The 19042-nt window shown below is 46.7% G+C and overlaps 1 protein-coding gene across 2 annotated transcripts in view; it reads left to right on the top strand.

Moving 5' to 3' along the window:
• The first annotated feature begins 744 nt into the window (after nucleotides 1-744).
• The window catches only part of Nwk (FCH and double SH3 domains nervous wreck), a 183176-nt gene continuing 164878 nt past the window's right edge, over nucleotides 745-19042 (top strand). For both annotated transcript variants that reach the window (XM_077702725.1, XM_077702724.1), the window contains exons 1-2: nucleotides 745-1027; nucleotides 1652-1749. In XM_077702725.1, coding sequence (XP_077558851.1) covers nucleotides 1007-1027; nucleotides 1652-1749 — 119 coding nt within the window. In that variant the 5' untranslated portion in view covers nucleotides 745-1006. The remainder of the gene's footprint in view (nucleotides 1028-1651; nucleotides 1750-19042) is intronic.

Below are 19042 nucleotides of genomic sequence, written 5' to 3'. Positions count from 1 at the left end.
TGGGGGTGTGTTCGAAAGGTGAACAGTCGATGACTGCCTTCCTTATTTACGAGGCAGAAGCTTCGGGCCTTTAAAAGGCACCTTTAAAAAAAAATTCTGGGGAATGCCTAAGGAGCCGTGAAAAAGAAAGTAAATTAAGTGAGATCTTTGGACATATAAAGTGTGCACCTTATTTAGAGAGCCATGTTAAGTGCACAATGTTTTTGCTGCACATTACCCAAACGAGGAAAAATTTGCGGGGCATACGATGCGAATGACGGTCAAAATGTGAATGGCATACGCTGAAGTGTCGTTACCAAAAATGGGACGAGAAACATGGTGTGGCGGGAAAGTACAATTCCCAGACGATGCAGAAAACCAGAAAACTAAACTTCCGTAAGCCTGCTTCACCGCAATGCACAGCGCAACTGCAGTTATAAGGAGAAGTCGTCGCTCTGGAGAGCGCATCCAGTCGCGAGAAGTGATTGCACTACCCGAATACACGGTCCCCAACCTTCTCGAAAGAAGCTAGGCGAAGGATCAAACTTATGGCTTCAGAGTTTCGCGTTCTATTCTCGCGCCTTTCGCTTGTAGTTTGGAAAGGTTCGGTGAACCGTCGTTAGAGACCGCCATTCTCACCGGACCGACGCGCCCCCTGGGCTTTCAGCCGCGAAGCGCCGGCGAAGCACCGTTGCGCGCCGCAGCGCCAATCGAGAGCTTTGCGGCCCTAGGTCCTCTCCCCCACTACCTCCTCTCTCAGCGTGAAACGCCCTCGCAGCACGCAGGGAAAGCTTCCGCCGCGCAAATGGCGCCCACGGCCGGGAATACCGCCGCGTTCTAGTCCTCCACGCCCGCTTCCCGCAGGGCTCCGGAGCTCACCGAAGAAGCGGATGCGCTGGGGCGCGAAGCACGCAGCCGGCTGACGACGACGTCACAAAAAGCGGCCGTCCCTTCACGTGAGCCGCGGTTGTGAAGTGATCCTCGCACGCCGCGGCGCCGACAAAGTCGTCGCAGCGCAACTTCCGAGATGCAACCTCCTCCACGAAAGGTGGAGAGCATTTGTCAATAACTCGACCGTCTTTCCCGTCGTAGTTTGTCCCGTTCATCCGCGAGCTTAAAACCTTTTGTTTCCCATTGCCGGACTGCTAGGGTGCGGAGAATTGCCCTCGGGCTGAACTGCTTGGCCCGTAGTTCAAATGCGGTCACTTCGATGAATCCAAAACTCCGGGGGGGCTGCAGTTTCGATCGCCCCAAGGCGCGGTTCGGCCCTGTTACTAAACTTTCTCCCCGCGCTTGAAATAAACCCGGCGCAGCCTTTCAATTAGAGTTACTAATCCCCAGCGATATTTCAAGTTGTTTGCCAGAAAGAACTAAATTTGCAAATATCGAGCCATTGCGAGAAAATGTTTCAGGCAAAGTGGAGAGCTTCACAATATTCTAGCTTGTTGGCTTCTTAGGAGACAATGACCATGATACAGGCGCCTACGTTGTCTGGGTTGATAAAGCTCGGAGATTAGCGTGCCTGTTTTGGAACGTTCTCATGCGTGGTCAAATGATATAAATTCAGAAAGTTTTTTTTAATGCTAGGTCCTATTCATGGCGAAGTTTCTTCATTGCCTTATTCTGTTAGTATTGGACTACGGAGACAAATACTTTCGTGCCGCCCTTCCAGGTGAAGGCTCACACGCAGCTCAAGAATATCCACAACGAGCAGATCACAAAGCTACAGACTAAGCACCAGCAGGATGTGGAATTACTTGAAGATTTGCGGTGAGTAAAAGCCACGGCCCTTCGATTGTCATTTATTTGCGGCTTGTATTTATCCCGAGGTTTGGTGCTGTCTTGTGTAGGTCCTTGGTCAGTGATCGAAGCATTTTGCTGTGTAGTCTACTGCTTGAACTATCTAGAGCCGTGTGGTATCGGACTTTTGTAGATTTTTTCTTACTTTCCGGCGTCAACACTTTAGCGTGCACAGTAGTTGCACGCTAATTCAGATGTATTTGTAGCGTACTGATCAACGGTAGATCTTAGGCGAGAAAGGGATAGACAAGAGAGAGAAAGACAATATAAGGTGAAGTTTATGCGAAAGAAGGCGAACCGTCCAAACGTGTTTGCCAATAGGACTTCGGGGTCCCTTTAAGTCTTCAGCAGACGAAAACACGATGCGAGGACACCCTGGATTTCTATTCCGTGTAGTCCTTTTTTTTCTGTGACCTAATACGGGAACACAGACTGAACCGATCTGCGGCCAGACATGTTGCAGGCCTGGTTAGTTCATGATCCAAAAATGTAAACGTAGAGCGATGGTGGCAAGGACAAATAAGGAACAACGGGACGATCACTGTATATCACTCGCACAGACGATCTGCAGCTTTATATTAGGTCCGAGGTTCAAACTACTCCGGTTCACATGGCGCTACAGTAGTGGCAGAAAAACGTAAATTTATTGCCACGGCTCGTAATCTCCTGGAAATTTACCGTCATGCCTTTAAGTACGCATCAGACAACTGCTGTTGTTTCTGCACATATCCAGCTGCGTGTGTTTGGGGTGTGGGGGAGGGGGAGTAGCTAATATCTCATGAGGACGAAGAAGGTAAGCCAGAAAAGAAGAAAAGGAAAGAGAGCTCGAGTGTTCCGCTAAGGCTAAACGCTACATCTCGCTTGCGGGCACAAGTTCACCTGTGTACATAAACGTTTCTGCTAGTACTGTTGTTTCTACCCTGATGATATAAACGTTCAGTTTTTTCAAGCACCCCGGGGTTGTCTAGTGGTCGTAACGCCTGGCTTTTACACCAAACGCAGGATGAAATTTCGGCTTCAAAACGTTTGGCTCCAGGTGTGAAGGGCTCTATGGTCCAGTAAAAAGAAAATTTACATTTCCGGACACGTGTGGAGCTATACTGTCTTTGTGAAACCACACAAGAAAGACCCCCCGGAAGGCAAATAGCACCCCATCACCAGAACAGGGTCTGTCCACCATCGTGTAGTATTCGGACGCGGCCTTTATACGAACCAAAAACTGAATCGATACCGAGAGACGGGGCGAGAAGGAGAAGCCTGATAACTCCAATGAAGGATGAGATACGGCAATTTTTTGGCAAGGTGTGGATTCGGGCACCGAAGGGTACAAGCAAAATAAAATTAACAGAGGAGGAGGAGGTAGGAGGAGGAGGATGTCTACCGCAAGACATCCGTCTTCTGGTGGACAAACCGGCTGTTGCTACTGCTGATGATGAAAGTGACGATGATGTTTATGAGTTCTTTCAAATCGGTAGACTATTTAAAATGACCTGTAATGCCGTTATTCTGCGTGTTTATAGCCGGGGAATTCCTTCTGCAGGTTAAGCTTCTCTTTTGAAATGCCTTCCCACGAACTCTTCCAAGGCATGGAGCATTTAAACGCTGTCTGTGCCACTCATGGAGAAAGGCCGTCGTCCTCCATTCGCCAAAAACGGGCAATGAATAATGATGACAACTGTACTGTGATTATAAACAAACATTTTTGCGAATACCTTGTCAGTCTGGATTCAGGCTGTATATTCATAAAAATATTGCACTTGATGCTACTTTATCTTTCTTTTTATATAGCAACAATCCAGGGATGCTGTCCACATTTTGTCATTACCACAGAGAAGGGAAGATTCAAAGTCAGGTGCCGCGGCAAGCCGTAACTTCTTGACGGAAGCGGAACTTTTACAGATCCAATGTACAACAGCAGTTTATATCCTAGACCAGAAACTCCCTTTTAATGCTTGCTACAGCTGTCTGTGTTCCCACACCCTAATACCAGTATTTCTGAAAGCTTCTTGAAGGAAAAAAAGTGGACGTCAAATTTTCAAGTGCCGAAGTGCCGAATGACCAATGACGAATCTAATGCAAATACGGTGAACATGATCGAAACACGCTTTCGGCTTCCGCTGCCCGAAAGTATATAATCCTGCGGCGTGCTTCGTTTTTCTGAACAAGTTTTGTGCCGCTTTGCCGCGCTAGCCATGCCGCCCTTTTTCTTTTAATGAAGTGTGCCCTGTTAGCTTTTCGGTCGCTCCAGTTTTCTGCTTCAACAAACAATGGTGTTCCCTGCTACCGTTCGCGTGACCTTGGCCTATTACTCGCCAAGAACAAGAATTGAGTTTGGCTCGGAACGCGGGAACATAACGTGCAAGTGTACCATTGCTGCATATTTTATAATATATGCATTATAGCCAACTTTGGCTGCTGCGCCAATAAAATTCAATTTATAATATACGCGCAAATTCAATTATAGGCTACATTGTATGTCGTTTTTATGACATAGGACGGCATATTTTAAATTAAATGATACCAATTATTGCTCCATTTGTATGTTTTACATTAGAATTCCACCTCGTCGTCAATTTAAATTATTGAAGCGGTGTTGTTCGGCAGGTAACGCCGATAGAGCTGAGCAATTCTAGTTGTATCTCCACAAAAAAATCTTTTTCACTGGTTAGTTGCATTTTTTTTTCTACATGATAAGCTGCTTTCATGATGAGTCTTTTTACCAATGGAGATGACACGGCTTTTCACTTCTTTCAGCTAACCGACTTATTCTCAGGCTGTGCGACAACTAGCTTCACGACGCATCTCGATCACCCCAGAGCTAATTCCAAATTGACATTAAAACATTTGTACGAAGAGTATAAAATAGCATCGAATGATTAAGTGGAGCATTAAGTTTTCGCTGAGCTTATTTTATCTGCATTAAATTTTTAGGTTCTCGAAAGCGGGATATTTTATGTTTTATGAAAACTATGTTTATGACTTCCTGTCTAGTGAAATATGTCCCGAATTCCTGTACTAATAACCAGTAGTCAAGCATTTCAATAAATGCTAAGAAATTTTTTAATCCGTATATCCGTTTTGTGCCTTGTATTTTAGAGGTTTGATAACCACTTGATAGTTGCTTCCATTTAAAGTTTCCCATTTATACGTTTTCTTAATTGCGAAATTTACAAATACAAATATCGGACGATCTAACAACAACAAATTGTAAATCTCTAGCCTCCATTTTATTTCGGATATTGGCTTCAATAGCTTTTTGTTGCAAGCAGTCCACCTCAGTGTCCCACTGGCTAAGGCGTCGCACTACTGAGCACAAGGTCGGGGGTTCGATTCCCGACCTCTGCGATCGTTCTTCTGATGGCGCCCAGGTGTCGCGATTGAGCCGCACCTTAATCATCCCCTTGTTGTGCAAACTAATTTGTTGCCTTTACATTACAACACATAGTAGCTCAATCGTAGCTTCGCAATGTGGAAACCAGTTGGTTTTTTTTTAAGCAGGTGGATTGGATTAGCTTGCATAGTTGCGTAGTTATTGCGTAGTTATGCTGCGCTTCAAAGCAAACAAATAACACTCGCGAGCCTGCACATTTGTATGTGTTTTCAGAATTGTTACTATTGTAATTACAATAACAATAATTATCATTTGCATTATTATTCTTAATGTTGTTATTATTTCAACATTACCCATGCAATTTTGGTTTCATGAGCATTTCATCATGTTGCATTTCTTCATCTTTAATATAATATTTTACTTACTGATGTTTCTTTTTTATTGTAGATTGTCTTCCCTCCTGCTGTATTTGAGTGTACGGCGTTCTTTTTCATTTTCAGTCCGTCAGAAGAGAAGCCGGAGATAATAAACATTCTGTATTATAATTTCAGTGTAATATTTGCCCCCTTTACCCTATGTAACACCCTCACCAGAGGGCCTTTAGGGTTTTCCTAAATAAATAGAAATAAAAATATACCTTAATTTTACTAATTGAGGACTTCGTGTTGTTCAGGTATTGCAAAGGCGGTAAATACGTTTATCAGCTAGTTTGGCACCTTGTCCTGCGTTTTAATACTACTGTGTTATCGCCCCTTACGTTTCTTCCCTTTCTCCTTCGGTTTTAGCTGAGCCGAGCCAGATTGCCTGCGCGTTGTCGATCGCGGGAGTTCATGTACACTGTGCGTTCATAATTCACTGAATCCCACCAAAAGTTAAGACTGCTTTAGGCCAGTGCTTTAGAAGACTACATGAGGTTCACAGTTCAAGAGCCGAGAAAGTTCACTTCATTATACGCTCTTCGGCACGTAGCGGCTATATAACCGTAAGGGGCACGTCTATTGGACGCTGGAAATGCCGACCCCATCGATTTCTTCAGCACTTTTCTTGAAGGGCTTTGGCTATTTTTTACCGTCCCTGCTGTTCTTTTAATCTTTGCCTACTTATCGTGGTTTTAAAGGCCTTTCTGGCTGCCTGCCTGCCATCAAACGTGCTCTAGAATGCGTCATAGCAGGTGCCGTTAGAGTAAAAAAGCAGCACACGCACGCACGCAACAACACAGGCATCGTCATCGTCATCATCGTTAAGTACTCATCTCTAACTGGGGTTTGTGCGCATTTTAAGTAATCTCAATTAATCCAAAGTAACTCTGGGGCATCATACTACTAAGTTAAACAATGCTTCTAATTTAAGAACAATAACCGTACATAGATACTGCCTGTTTACTTTTTGTTTGCTGAAGCAATCCATGTAATTTAACAATGCTTCGCCGACTGAAAAGCGTTTATGGAGCTTGTGCTTGTTTAGAGACAAAAAAGCATAGCTTACTACCGTCGCAGAAGCCAAATGTTTTGGCGAATTATGCCGTCCAGATGCTACAGTACTATGTTTATTTGCTGATTGAACCTAACGACTGCATAGCAGGCAAAGGTTTCAAGTGCTCGGGGTGTGTGCGTAAAAAAATGTGGTTGTTCCCTCTTCCATAGGAACCGGTAAAATACGAAAGTGATATGTGCCTTCACAGGAGCAGTTGAATGTTTATTGTGCATGGATGTGAACTTGCACGTAGCTATTTATATTTCGTCTGCATGGCACCGTTAGACACATCAACGTTAGACAGTGGATTGCACGCGTCGGAGCATTGCGTAAATCAGACTGAAAGCACAGGCGCTCGCAAGCCGTCCGTGCGAACGAAACGAAACGGGTTGTCAGCGAATCGTTTGGTGAACACGCGGTGCGCTGCAGCGAAAGGAGCAGCTGACCGTGTCACGAGCGCGACATCCGCAAGTCGGCTTCTCCGCAGCTTACGCCGCGCGTCCCCCGTGCACGTAGGCGCTGGCATCGAGGCGACAACAGTCGGCACTCATTTGCGACATGATGTACTACTTGCTTCGCCTCTCCTAGATGGCGGCACCATCTGAAAGGAAGGCTATAAGGCGCGTTTGTCGCCCTATTCACGAGTCTGTTCATAGCGCAGTCGGGAGTGCGTTTCGTACATCCCGTTGCGGAGAAATAGTTCGTGGCTCGAATCCCGGTGCCGCCGTGTCAATCGAAGTTTTTCTGGTGATGTCATTTCCGTGACGGACGTGACGTCAGTTAGATCTGCTGGAGCCCGGCATAAAACGATTTCGTGTTAAAAAGTAAGGGCTCGGGGTTGCACGTAGGTCGCGACCAACGAGGCGTTTATGCGCTTCATTCAGCATCCACTTCTCGGTCACTGTTTCACGCTTTGTTGCAGTGCTTCGTAAAAGCCATGCTGCCTTTGCGATTCCATTGGTATGGCCAGAACAAAGAAGACGCTGTAATCTGAAGGAAGAACCTACTACATTCAAAACGGCTGCGCATTACAGGAGGAGAGGAATACCATGCTTATTCGGAGGACAAGGTGGAATAAAGATAGTAAAGCCGTAGAAAGTTGAAATAGGTAGCCTTAAGCCCCTGTGGCGCTGGTTCACTCTCGCAAAACACTCTTGGTGCTGACGTTTCAATTCTGAGTAAAAAAGTACCTCTCGTTTAGAAGCGTGCGAATTTCCATTTGTTTGATTCGCTCACCTCAGCACTTCGAGGAGGGCGCTGGTTCCAGGGTTTCAACCATGATAGCTGTTCATTTCAGGGAATGGCGGGATTTGCGATTTCAAACGCTACATCTCCGCACGCAATAGCTATTCTAACGGGCGGCTTTTCGGAAGTCTCCGTCCCGTCGGAAATGAGACTACACGGTTTTCGCACACGCCGGTCATTCTCAAGACTGGGAGCAAAGTGCCAGTGTTATTTTAACCTCATGGCGAAGCTCGCCGATGTAAATGCAGGCTGGAACACGCTGACGTGAATTTGCCAAGCTCCCGTTTTTGCTTGCACTGCGCAGACTGGCTCAAATGAACACACTTTTTATCGTTTATCCGGCCGATAAGGCGGTATTTATTTTATAAAGCATGAAAGAAGAATAACTATTATGCGCGGTCTGCGGCGGTCGCACCAACTAAGGGCTGTGACGACGCGAGGAGATGCACCGTGATTGGACGATGTCCAAGATTAGCACTCAAACAAGTTTCGGTTTCGGTTCTGTAAAACAACATGCTTGACATCCGACGGCATCGTTAGATGGGCATTCTCGATAGCTCAGTAATCGTCGTACCGCGCTTCTGCCATGTTGTCGGCTGTCAAATTCCCAGGACGGCTTGGAATCGTCGCGATCACTAGCCGAGGCCTGCGCAGTGGATGAATGCCCTCTACGTCCCCGCAGACGATCAAATGCCATGCGCTTTTCCCCCAAATTTGAAGCTTGCCTCACTCATGCCTGTATCATAAAAAGCGTGTTCGCACCATGGTCTGCTGATTCTGGCCTGTGCCCACTGCCCGCAAGCAGTCGGTGCTTATGGCAACACCACGCCAACGAGAACTCGCTAGCGCGTCAATGTAGCCTGCGCGCGTTCTGCGAATTCGCTTGTAAAGCAATGAATGTTACGGCCCAAATTTGGTAAATTCAGTATATAAAACATCGGCCGAAAACGATGAAATCAACTTACAAAACAAAGGATGTACCCTCGATGATTCGAACTTGCGACTCGCAAAATAACATATCTAGCGCTCCAGACCACTCGGAAACGAGCCAATGCTGCAGGCGTTGGAAATATAACGTATATAATGTATAACCAGTTTACATTTTTATTTATTTTTAGTCATTTCGAGCAGCTTAGGTACACTATATGTTGCATAGCGCTCGTGCAGTAAGCGTCCCCGAAATTTCCACAGTATCTCACGTCTAGCAAGTGCATTTCTTTGACGAAAAAGCGTTCGCAGATGCGTAGTCGTGCTGCTGACCGCTGTGCTTGTTCGCTCAGCGCAAAAAAGTGCTTCCTGCACCTTTGTTTTACGCTATACGGTAGAAGTTTCAGCTGATTTTATTTCCTAGTACCTATATTAACTTCACTGACTTTTCTCCCGCCTTCAATCGGCCTTAGATTTTCTTACTATAGCGCACCAGTCAGCGAAGCGTCGCATGTGCGCTTGTGCAGCGCTTATGTGGAGCGACCTGGACTTGGAGCTTGATACAGTGTACAAACTAACAAACTAAAAAAAGGCACATTATTTCATTCACAAACGTGTCGTGGCTTAATTTAAACTGAGCGAACGAATTGCGACGACCCGTCGGCGGTCGGCGGACTAAACGCTGGGCCGACTGACTTTGTCGAAAGGTCGGCGAGCCGTGCAGTAGCAGTAGCGCAGTCAAGCCAAGACATTTTTTCCTGACGTCACACGAAAACGCCACTGAAAATAGGCGAAGAGGCAGAGAGGCGGAAACCATTTTCGAATTGATTTTTCTACTAAATAAATTCGCGTAAACGAACCCAGAGTGGTCGAAACATGGCCTAGCGACTCCGACTGCAACTTGCGCTAGTAATCCCGCAGTGTTTACAAATCACTCAAATCACTCACTTCAGGGTCCCTTTAAACATCCCACAGCGGAGGGTTTCACGTGCAAAAGAGGTTCCTCCATAGGACGCAAACTGTTGTCACGATGAATCCGATTGCTTTAGAGGACTTGGCTTAGCCAAATTTAGAGCTCATTAGGCTTGTCTAGCATTTTCTTCGATTTCTTTGTTAAATCAACAATCAATCAATCAATCAAATAAATCAATCCACGAGGAATGACAACCAGGGGAGTACACTACGTTGATCAAGCACAAAGACCCAGCGAAACGGTAGCAAAACTCAGTCAGTGAAGAAGGCGCCGTGAAACGACAACTTCCGCCAGTGTTGCGGGCTTTCAATGACTGCCGTTGTAACCCGGCATGCCATTAGGCGTCAGCGTCAGGCGTATTCGGTACTTACTTTTATTATATATTCATGCAACATTATTTCAGCGGTGTCTTCAGGTGAGGGAAATTGGCAGGATTTGCTCGTCACGGGACGTCGTACACGTGCGCTGCCTAGCGCCGGTCTCGGTTCATCGCGGAGTCTCTCGACCGGCGCCGCGATAAGCCCCCTTTTCAGAAGGGCCGAAGATTGGCGGCGGCAGCGGCGAAAGCTGCGTCCCTGTGTACTCCTTGGGCACGTGTTACTCGAGCCTCGCGCGCCAATTGAATTGGATGGGACGCGAAAGAAATCGACCGACTGCGCTGAGGGAGCTAGCCTGGAGAGGAGAGAGGCCCTGTGCAAACGGACGGAGCCCCCGATTGCGATCCGGTTTAATGGACGCCCTGGCTGCGGGAGGCTGCAAACACGAAGAAAGTGGGCAAATGCAGAGAAGCGGACGAGGCAAAGTAATCTCCTTTGGTCCGGCGCGTCGCTTCCGTCGGGTCGATTTGGCCGAGGCGATGGCAAGCGGCACGGCCACGCCGCAAGACAGCAGAGACAAGGCCACCCCCTTGTTCGTCAGGATAAACGGAGGATGCCGGGGCAAGGGCAGCGCGACTGTCGCCTGGCGGAGATGAACATTAAAGATCGGGTTAGGACTGCGAGGGAAGAGCGAAAGCGACAAAGCATCTGGGAAATGGACGCGGGGAAAACGTCCTTACTAGGTAGGCCACCGGCGGAATCAGCACGGGCCAAATGGGACGACGTTTCCGATGCGTCGCCGTGTTAGCGTGCCGAGAACGGGATAGAGGAGTGATGGAAGGACACCATTTGTTCACGCGAAAGCTTCCTGCGTATCTTCGGAACTTTGCACCTGCCAGTGTAACCTCAAGACACCACGGATGCGACGTCACGCACACCAGGCCCGCCTCGTTGTATTTTACCTGATTTCAAGCCTATTTTGCTTTAGCGGGTGGTATGTGCAGTTTTTTGTCTTCTCTGCGCAGCACCAATGCTGCGAACAAAACCCATAGACAAAGCGCAAGGACTGGGCATTTAAAACGTCTTCGGCAACATTGGCTGCAAGCGCAAATTTCACTGGCATTATTTCACGTACCTTCATATCCGCTTCCTTCTTCGCCATAGCGGTTCTCCGTCACTTTTTCAAGCTCTGAAAATCACATTCACAGTCGTGAACAACGGAAGTAAGAGCACGTAGCGGGGCTTCCTGTTCCTGAACCCTTGGAGCTTCCTCGGTTAACCTTCCTCGGGGCACATTGACCTGCTTACGCGCTTGAATGAGATCCGTTTGTCTAAAAACATATTTGAGCATTCACACAAGGTAACCTATTTATGGATATTTTGAGATTACTGCAATTACGGTATTCAACAGGAATTCCGTGTGGCAGGGGGCCTCGTCGGCTTCCACCATTGCACCTCTCAAGTGGTAACACGAGAAGCAATATTCCATTTCCTTCCGTACAATCAGAAAAAAAGTACGTAAGTTAAAAAGTTAAAATTCGGAAATAAAGTGGATAACTAAAGTTAACTAAAAGTGCTTGAAAACATCTCGATCCTTATAAACGGTATGGCTGCATTATGCTGCAAGCATTACCCGAAGCTTTTTGAGGGAGAGTGCCCGAAGCTTTGTGAAAAAATCGCGTAAAGAACGAGAGTATCATTAGAATATGCAAATGTAGAAGATAAGGAACGAGACGTTGGCGCGGGCTCGCTCTTCACGTATGAACTAATCCGGCTAGATCATCCTCACCCTCGTAGTCATTAAAAACAATACGTTTGCCCCTATACACTCTTACCTCACCTCCCTCCCTACTTAACTGCACGTCTGCCACGTATTAATTTGTACAGTATGTCCCGCTACTCATCTTTCATTCTTCGTTCTCGCGCCCACCAACTGTTGTTTACTGCAATATAAATCATCATTGCGTGCGCTATGAGGGCGTTTCCGAAAACCTGACGAGTTTGAATTGCGCGCCCTGGGTTTAGTGGCGTTCGCTGACCCGGGTGTGAGGGCCGCGTTGCTACCTGGCGCCGGAGCGCACCGAGAATACTGAGACAAAGCTTGATGGTAATGACCCGCCGTCACAGGCTTGCAGGAGGCGCGTTCGGCGCTCGCATATTTTTAGTCTGCCGCTCGTCGTGCCGGGTAGCCCGGAAGGGCCCGCAGGACACGTGGTCTGCCACCCTGCGCTCGTCGCGGCCTTGCAGCAGCGGCGGCCCCGGAAATCGATAGGCGTCGCTGCGGTGCTGCCAGCTGCCTACACGGCAAGCTGCGCGAAGAGAGGCCGCGTGGGCGGCTGATTGATCCCGCCGGGCCGGTGGCAGCGGTGTATGGCAGGCGACTCAGGAGCAATTGTGATGCCCTGATTACGTGCGCCAATAAGGAAGAGGAGGAGGGGGAAATGAAATTGCCCCAGTCTGGGAATGTCGAAGAGCAGTGGTGGAGGAAAGGGGGGAGGTTGTGGTAAAGGAGTCTTGCACAAGGTTGACAACAAAGGAGGCAGCAGGTTCTGCTCATTCACGACGGCAGGGAATGGTGAAGGGAAAGGTTTTCGCACGAAAGATGGGAAGAGGGGTGAAGAATAGGGAGATATGGGTGGGGAGGAGTTTTGCGTAACTCGTCTGTGGGGGCAGGGTGGACGGAAGCGATCGAGCCATATCGACTTCAGGCGACGACGGAAATAGTCAGTGGCGAGATCTACAAATGGAAGCGCGTTGAGTTGACACCATCCTATACAACGCTAGTTGTACGGATTTTCAATCACCTGTAGCGAGTCTACACCAGTAGTTCCACGTGAGGTGTTCGACGAAACAAGATGGGGAACATATTTCCGTGAGAGCTAGCGCCAGGAATGGCCTCACACGCGATGCCTAAATGGGACCTCAACATAATTATGCATGCATGGCTGTATTCCCTCTTGTGTCCACCTTTACTTGTTGCCCTTAGTGCGGGATCATCATTTGCGCGTTACTTGGCTCAACTGCACAAAAAGCGCCATCCCCAGATCCACGAAAATGCTCAGTGAGGCCAGGAACCTGGCGTCAAAAATTCCCATTGGCTGGGAATGGACGTTCAAATTAAAATTCAGAAAAAGAACCTAGAACCTACACGTTTTCATATGACTGGCAGTATTGTCCCTCAAAGCTTCCTTTTTTAACAATGCGTTGTTGTTGAGTAGCAAATCTTACTTCAAAAACTCGCAACGCCTATTTTTTGTAAAGCTGGCTTTTCCGAGTTCAGTGCAACAGTGAAGCGTACTTGTCAAAACAAAAAAAAAATTGCGTATTTGGTGACATCACAAACTCAGCAACGTAAAACCAGCAGGGCTAAACAACGCGTTATAATTCATCGAGACGTAATGGTTTCGCATGCTGCACCACAATAAGAAAAAAAAATATCTTAGGTGCCCCCCTAGCATTTTCATCTGCTCTAACGTTCGCATTAATAAAAACAGCACAAAGGACGGGACATCCTTTTATTAATGGATTCCTACCGACTCGTCAAGCTTCGCACTCTCTAAAGTTCGCTTTCCCTCCCCTTCCTTTCCCTTCCCTCTCCCCCCTTCTTTGTACGTGCTGTTCTGTGTTCAGCTAGCCTGTATAAATCTGGCGTCCCGATCTAATAAAATAATTTGGTTGATAGTAAGCGCAAGTGTTTGTCTCGTATCGTTCCGTCCCGTCTGCAGCGCTGCCGCTTTCTTACGATGCCCTATCGTGTCCGCGCAATACAGCGCCGCGCAAAATCTTCATCTACGCGAAAGCGAAAGAATCCGGCTAATCCACTAATTCTTCATTAGAAGAATCCCGTACTCCCTATTATACTTGCAACCCTCTAAAACCGGACTACAGAAAGTCAATATACTAATCAGAAAGGCACACAAATCGGCGCTTCAGCGCTGAGCACTTCCACTGAGAGATTCAAGAGCTTAGGGGTACACAACCCGACCGAAAAGCTTATACAATCTTGGATATCTGATCATATAGCTCGTTTATCCGAAACCCCAACTGGAAACCACATTTTTAAACAACTTGAAATCAACCAGACCAATATTACAAAAGACCGGTTCACTTTACCGCAGATGTTGCAGCCAATAAAAAAAAAAATTGGTGTATTGTCCGTGAGCCTCGCACGGCAACTGTAATTGCCATCGAGCCATACCCCCGAGTAAGTATGAGCATTTCGGGTTGGTGTGCTGACGACAAAGCAGAAAGGATGCTACTAAATCTGCCGTAACCTTCGGACGGCAGCTTACATCTTTTGGCCAATCCCCTTGAGTGGGCATGTGAGAACGTTGTTAAACGTATATTCAGCCTTAAATTTAGGTAAACTGGATGTTAAGCATAACGACGTGTCAAGCAACGTCTCTCTAATTGTATCTCAATCTGCGGATACCGAATGACAAAACGTTAAACGTCAAAGCGTAAAGTCAGCCCTAATGCAAGGCCACCACATACCCACTAGGGACATCCTCAACTTCACAACAGCAAATCGAAATTGCAAGAAGATCCTACAATCATACGAGCATGCATTTCTGTGAATTTTGATTTGTCTTTTAAAGCAAAGCTTTCTAGCTCTACCAGCCAACGGTTCTTTCGTGGCGTGCGGGACAACAAACTCCCAACGCATCGGAGGCGGCGGTGGGTGGAGGGAGGGGGAGGAAGGTTTCACTCACACAGCAAACTAGAGATGGCGCGGCGATTTACCCAGCGTTCCCCGCGCGGAAGTGCCTGCTCGCCGGCGACGGCATCTGCAGTACGGCTTTGTCGTCTGCTTTAGCGACGGTTGTTTTGGGCCTGTTGGTGCAGCTTCGTGCCCATAGCGCGGTGCCTTTCCACGGCTTGATTAACTTGCTCGACAGCACCTCCAGGGTAACCCGCACCCGACGGAATTAAGTGGTCGTACGGCAAACATGCGTTAAGGATTTGTTTGCAGGGCGGGAAAACAAAATGTGCAAACCACATACAGGCATTTCGCCGCTAGAGAAACGCCACCTTTTGCGCACTGCTCGCCACGAACGGGACTTCGTTTTCTAAATTGGTGATTACCAATTCGGTTGTGTTTTAAGAGGTATTACAAAAGGCGAAAGTCGCAACAGGTTGTGATAAATAGCGATTATTAAAGTTTCCTAGCTTTCTCGCAATTCTCAAACTTGCTAAACTAACTAGTTTAAATAGGTATAAATGGGAATCACTAAGCTCACATGCCGAAATATTTCGATGTCTGCGCTTGTGTCGCGCAGTGGTGTAACCCCAAGTTAGCACATCAAGATGGCTATGTTCCGCTATCTCACCTTTCGAAAGACGCTTTTCTCCGTTTTCTTTCTCCCGACTCACGGCGGGCTACAGCGGCGGCGGCGTCCGTACCGCTGTAGCCCGGCCGTGGCCGACGCTGCTGCTGCGTTCAGGAGACCGCCCCCGCGAATTACAGGTAACGGCAAGCAGAATCTCTGGTTTCACTCTTTCTAGAGCCCCGTGTGTGAAGTTAAGTGACGTCGCAATGGCAATTGTTGTGGGTGTCGTTTAAAGCTTTGCTTTCCAACCGCCTTCGCAGCGTGGATTGGAGCTTTTTTTTTTAGACTAAAAATAAATAAAAACATTCGGTTTTGCGCTATCAATCAACATCACCGTTTATTCTTTAAAGCGTCTGTAATACAGCTGCGGTTCTTAAAAGGAAAACGGAAAATACGATATCTTTATGTCACATTGCGTGGCAGCTTGGAAGAGAGTCCCAACCGTGAGTCTAGTCTCCAAGGTAAATTTGCAGGCTGGTTTGGTTCGACGTAAAAGACCGGCCGTGCTCTTTGCGGGAGTTGTTTACCTTTGTGCACACCAACCAGGCGAGGTGGGGCAAAGGCTAACACGGTGTGCTGCTGATACCAAGGACGTGGATTTGATTCCTGGCCGCAGTGGCCGCTTTTATCATGAAGGTGAACAACAAAACGCCCGTGTGTCGAGATTTTGGCGCACGTTAAAGATGATACCCAGGAGAGTGAAAGCAATCCGGAGTAGTAGTAGTAGTAAAAACTTTAACGAGCCTTATAAAGTAGGAGTGGTTGCCTAGTCCGGGAATCCAAGTGATGACCGGAGCCCTCCACTACGGCGCGCCTCATATACCAGGTGTGGCGTCGGCGCATGAAACCCAATAATGTGACTTTCCAGACGTACGCAATGTTGAAAATTCTCGGGGAAGCTTATATGTCGTAGTCGTCGCGGCGGAATATAGCAGCAACCAGGGGTATTTGTATCTATTACCGCAGAGTGTACTGCATGTTACATGCCATCAAGGTTAGGTTCATTCCATATACACTAAGAAAGAAAGAAAGAAAGAAAGAAAGAAAGAAAGAAAGAAAGAAAGAAAGAAAGAAAGAAAGAAAGATAGATAGATAGATAGATAGATAGATAGATAGATAGATAGATAGATAGATAGATAGATAGATAGATAGATAGATAGATAGATAGATAGATAGATAGATAGATAGATAGATAGATAGATAGATAGATAGATAGATAGATAGATAGATAGATAGATAGATAGATAGATAGATAGATAGATAGATAGATAGATAGATAGATAGATAGATAGATAGATAGATAGATAGATAGATAGATAGATAGATAGATAGATAGATAGATAGATAGATAGAAGGAAAGAAAAAAGAAAGAAACCATGGCAGAGTCTGAGCGAACCTACACTCCACACAAGCACTGGCTACGGCTTTGAAAAGAAAAAGATAATGCCAGCTTGGCTGCGACTTCTACGTTGTTGCAGTGCTTTCTTCACAAGTCTTGCAGGCAAACAACAAACGTTACTGTGATGAGGAAATTTGATGTCACGAAAAAAAGAGAAAGCTGCTGCCCCCTTTGTTCTATTTTTACATTTTTAATGTGACAAGCCACTGCAGCGCGCGGTGGAGCAACTACTTAGTTCTACGTCATGTATAATACAACAGGCGGTTACGCATACCTCCCGCTTGCGTTAAGGTTTTTCAGCTTCCGCATAGCAGCAAAAATAACTTGGCTTGCATAATGCGATGTTTTTACATGCTTTTCTTATTATACAAACCTTATGTAGCCGCTTTTTCGCAGGCGTTGTTGGACACAAGCGCATTTCTCGCTACACCGAGTCACGAGCTTTTCGTTTGAAGAACGTAGCAAAGTGTGCAACGCTGGCATCCAGCCTTTGTGTGCTTACAAAAATAAAGAAAATAAAAAATAGATGAAAGAAATAACGGAAGGAAGTACGACTGAAATTTCATTCTTACAGCAGGGACTGCGTTATAGAGAGCAAAAATTTTCTAAAGCCTAACTAGAACATAAAAAAAAAAGCTTTGTGAGGGACACATCGCTTTTCGTTGAGTATGATGGAACGCGGTGTCACCTTTTCAGTTGTCTTTTTCTAGTTGAAATCCAGTCAACGCGTCTGTGTTGAACACGAGGACGCGCCAAGACATTTAACTCAGAACAGCTAAACCGTCTTAGATAAATGGCATGAGTGACAAACCGTATACACGAATGATACCGCCATTCAAGCGAGAGCACAGGACAATCAAGGTGACTTCTGTCGACGACTCTGGTGAGCTTTCAAAAAGGAGACAGCCTTCCTATTTGGCTAGAGAAGCACACACATGAACGCCTCACCCCAATACAACTACGCTGCATGGTATTGCAAAATGAAGGTAATCTGATGCGACCCCCCCCCTCCCCCGCCCTCATCCCCTTCTCTTTTCTGCTAAATGCCGCAGTATAACTCCCCGTACTATCGAGCCACAACAACCACCGAAGCCGTCAGTTTGTTTTTAGCGCGGGCCGAGTGCTCCAAACTTACGGGCATCACTTACGCTTTATTGGAGCTAAAGCGTGCCGGAATTAGTTTGATAGTCTTTCTTGGGCAACTTAAACCCAGAAATTTTGGTCTGTCTGTATGTCTGTCCGTCTGTCTGTCTGTAACTCGATTCAGACACCCGGCCAAAATAAAATGCTTACTGCGCAATAGTCTTATATACTCACAGCCAAATGTAAACGTCTAAGCTCGGTTTATATGTCCATACTTGTCGACTTTGTTGAACAAGAACAAGACATTACGCAAATATAGACAGGAAATTAGTACACAAGGGATATTTACAGCGTTCCTTTATTAAAAAATTCTTGGATGCTTGCTTTTTCGATGGCAAATGATATTCTACATCTACTGTAGAACAACGCGTACCGCCTGCTGTTGCCCGCGCCACCTCCTGGCGGCATATGGGAAATCACGCAGCAACAGCAACGAAAGGTTCCACTAACTAGGTTCCACGTTCTGCTTGCAACGCACGTGGAGCATGGCAACGCGGTTCTATAAATCTTGAAGTCGGCCGCCTCGATTCACGCGCTTCTCCGCCGTACTTCAACGCTGGCATCGAGGAACCCGGCGTGTAGCAGTGAAACGCGGTAAATTCAAATCGCCTTGAGCAAACCTTTAGTGTGTTTACCTCGTGATGAGCGCGACGGAACAGGAACAGCATGAGAGGTGAGCGGGAAAGCAAAGGTGGGCATTTCTTTTGCAAATGTCTACAAAGACTATCGTCGTTTGACGACATTTGCAACGAAAGGAGCAGATACGCGGCCAATTTTTATTTTGCTGCGTGGCAGCACCCTTTGCCAAATAATCTTAGCTTTAATATGTTCTTGCGAAGTTATAAAATCACTCCCACCTTTATGTATATCGCACATGGGATACGTAAAGTTTGCTAAACTCCGAATAGCGTGCTTTTTGCAAAAGCTTCGTCTGAAACACACAGCGTTATTTCCCGGCTCTCTCTCACACCACTGAGCGTTTGAATAGCTCGAGTGTCGGCAGCAGAAGTCTTTATGAAGAAAACCTAGTTTGTAATAACAACAATATTTTATTTTGTTTGCAGGCAGCCTAAATGTTTCGCAAAACTTAAAATGGTTTCCGCGCCCACGAAACTCTCTGGAACG

Source organism: Haemaphysalis longicornis, unplaced genomic scaffold, assembly GCF_048455015.1.
Source record: "Haemaphysalis longicornis isolate Haplotype H1 unplaced genomic scaffold, Haemaphysalis longicornis Haplotype H1 scaffold_3, whole genome shotgun sequence".
NCBI lineage: Eukaryota > Metazoa > Arthropoda > Arachnida > Ixodida > Ixodidae > Haemaphysalis > Haemaphysalis longicornis.
The sequence above is the reverse complement of the archived record's forward strand: the minus strand, read 5'-3'. Positions and strand labels throughout refer to the sequence as shown.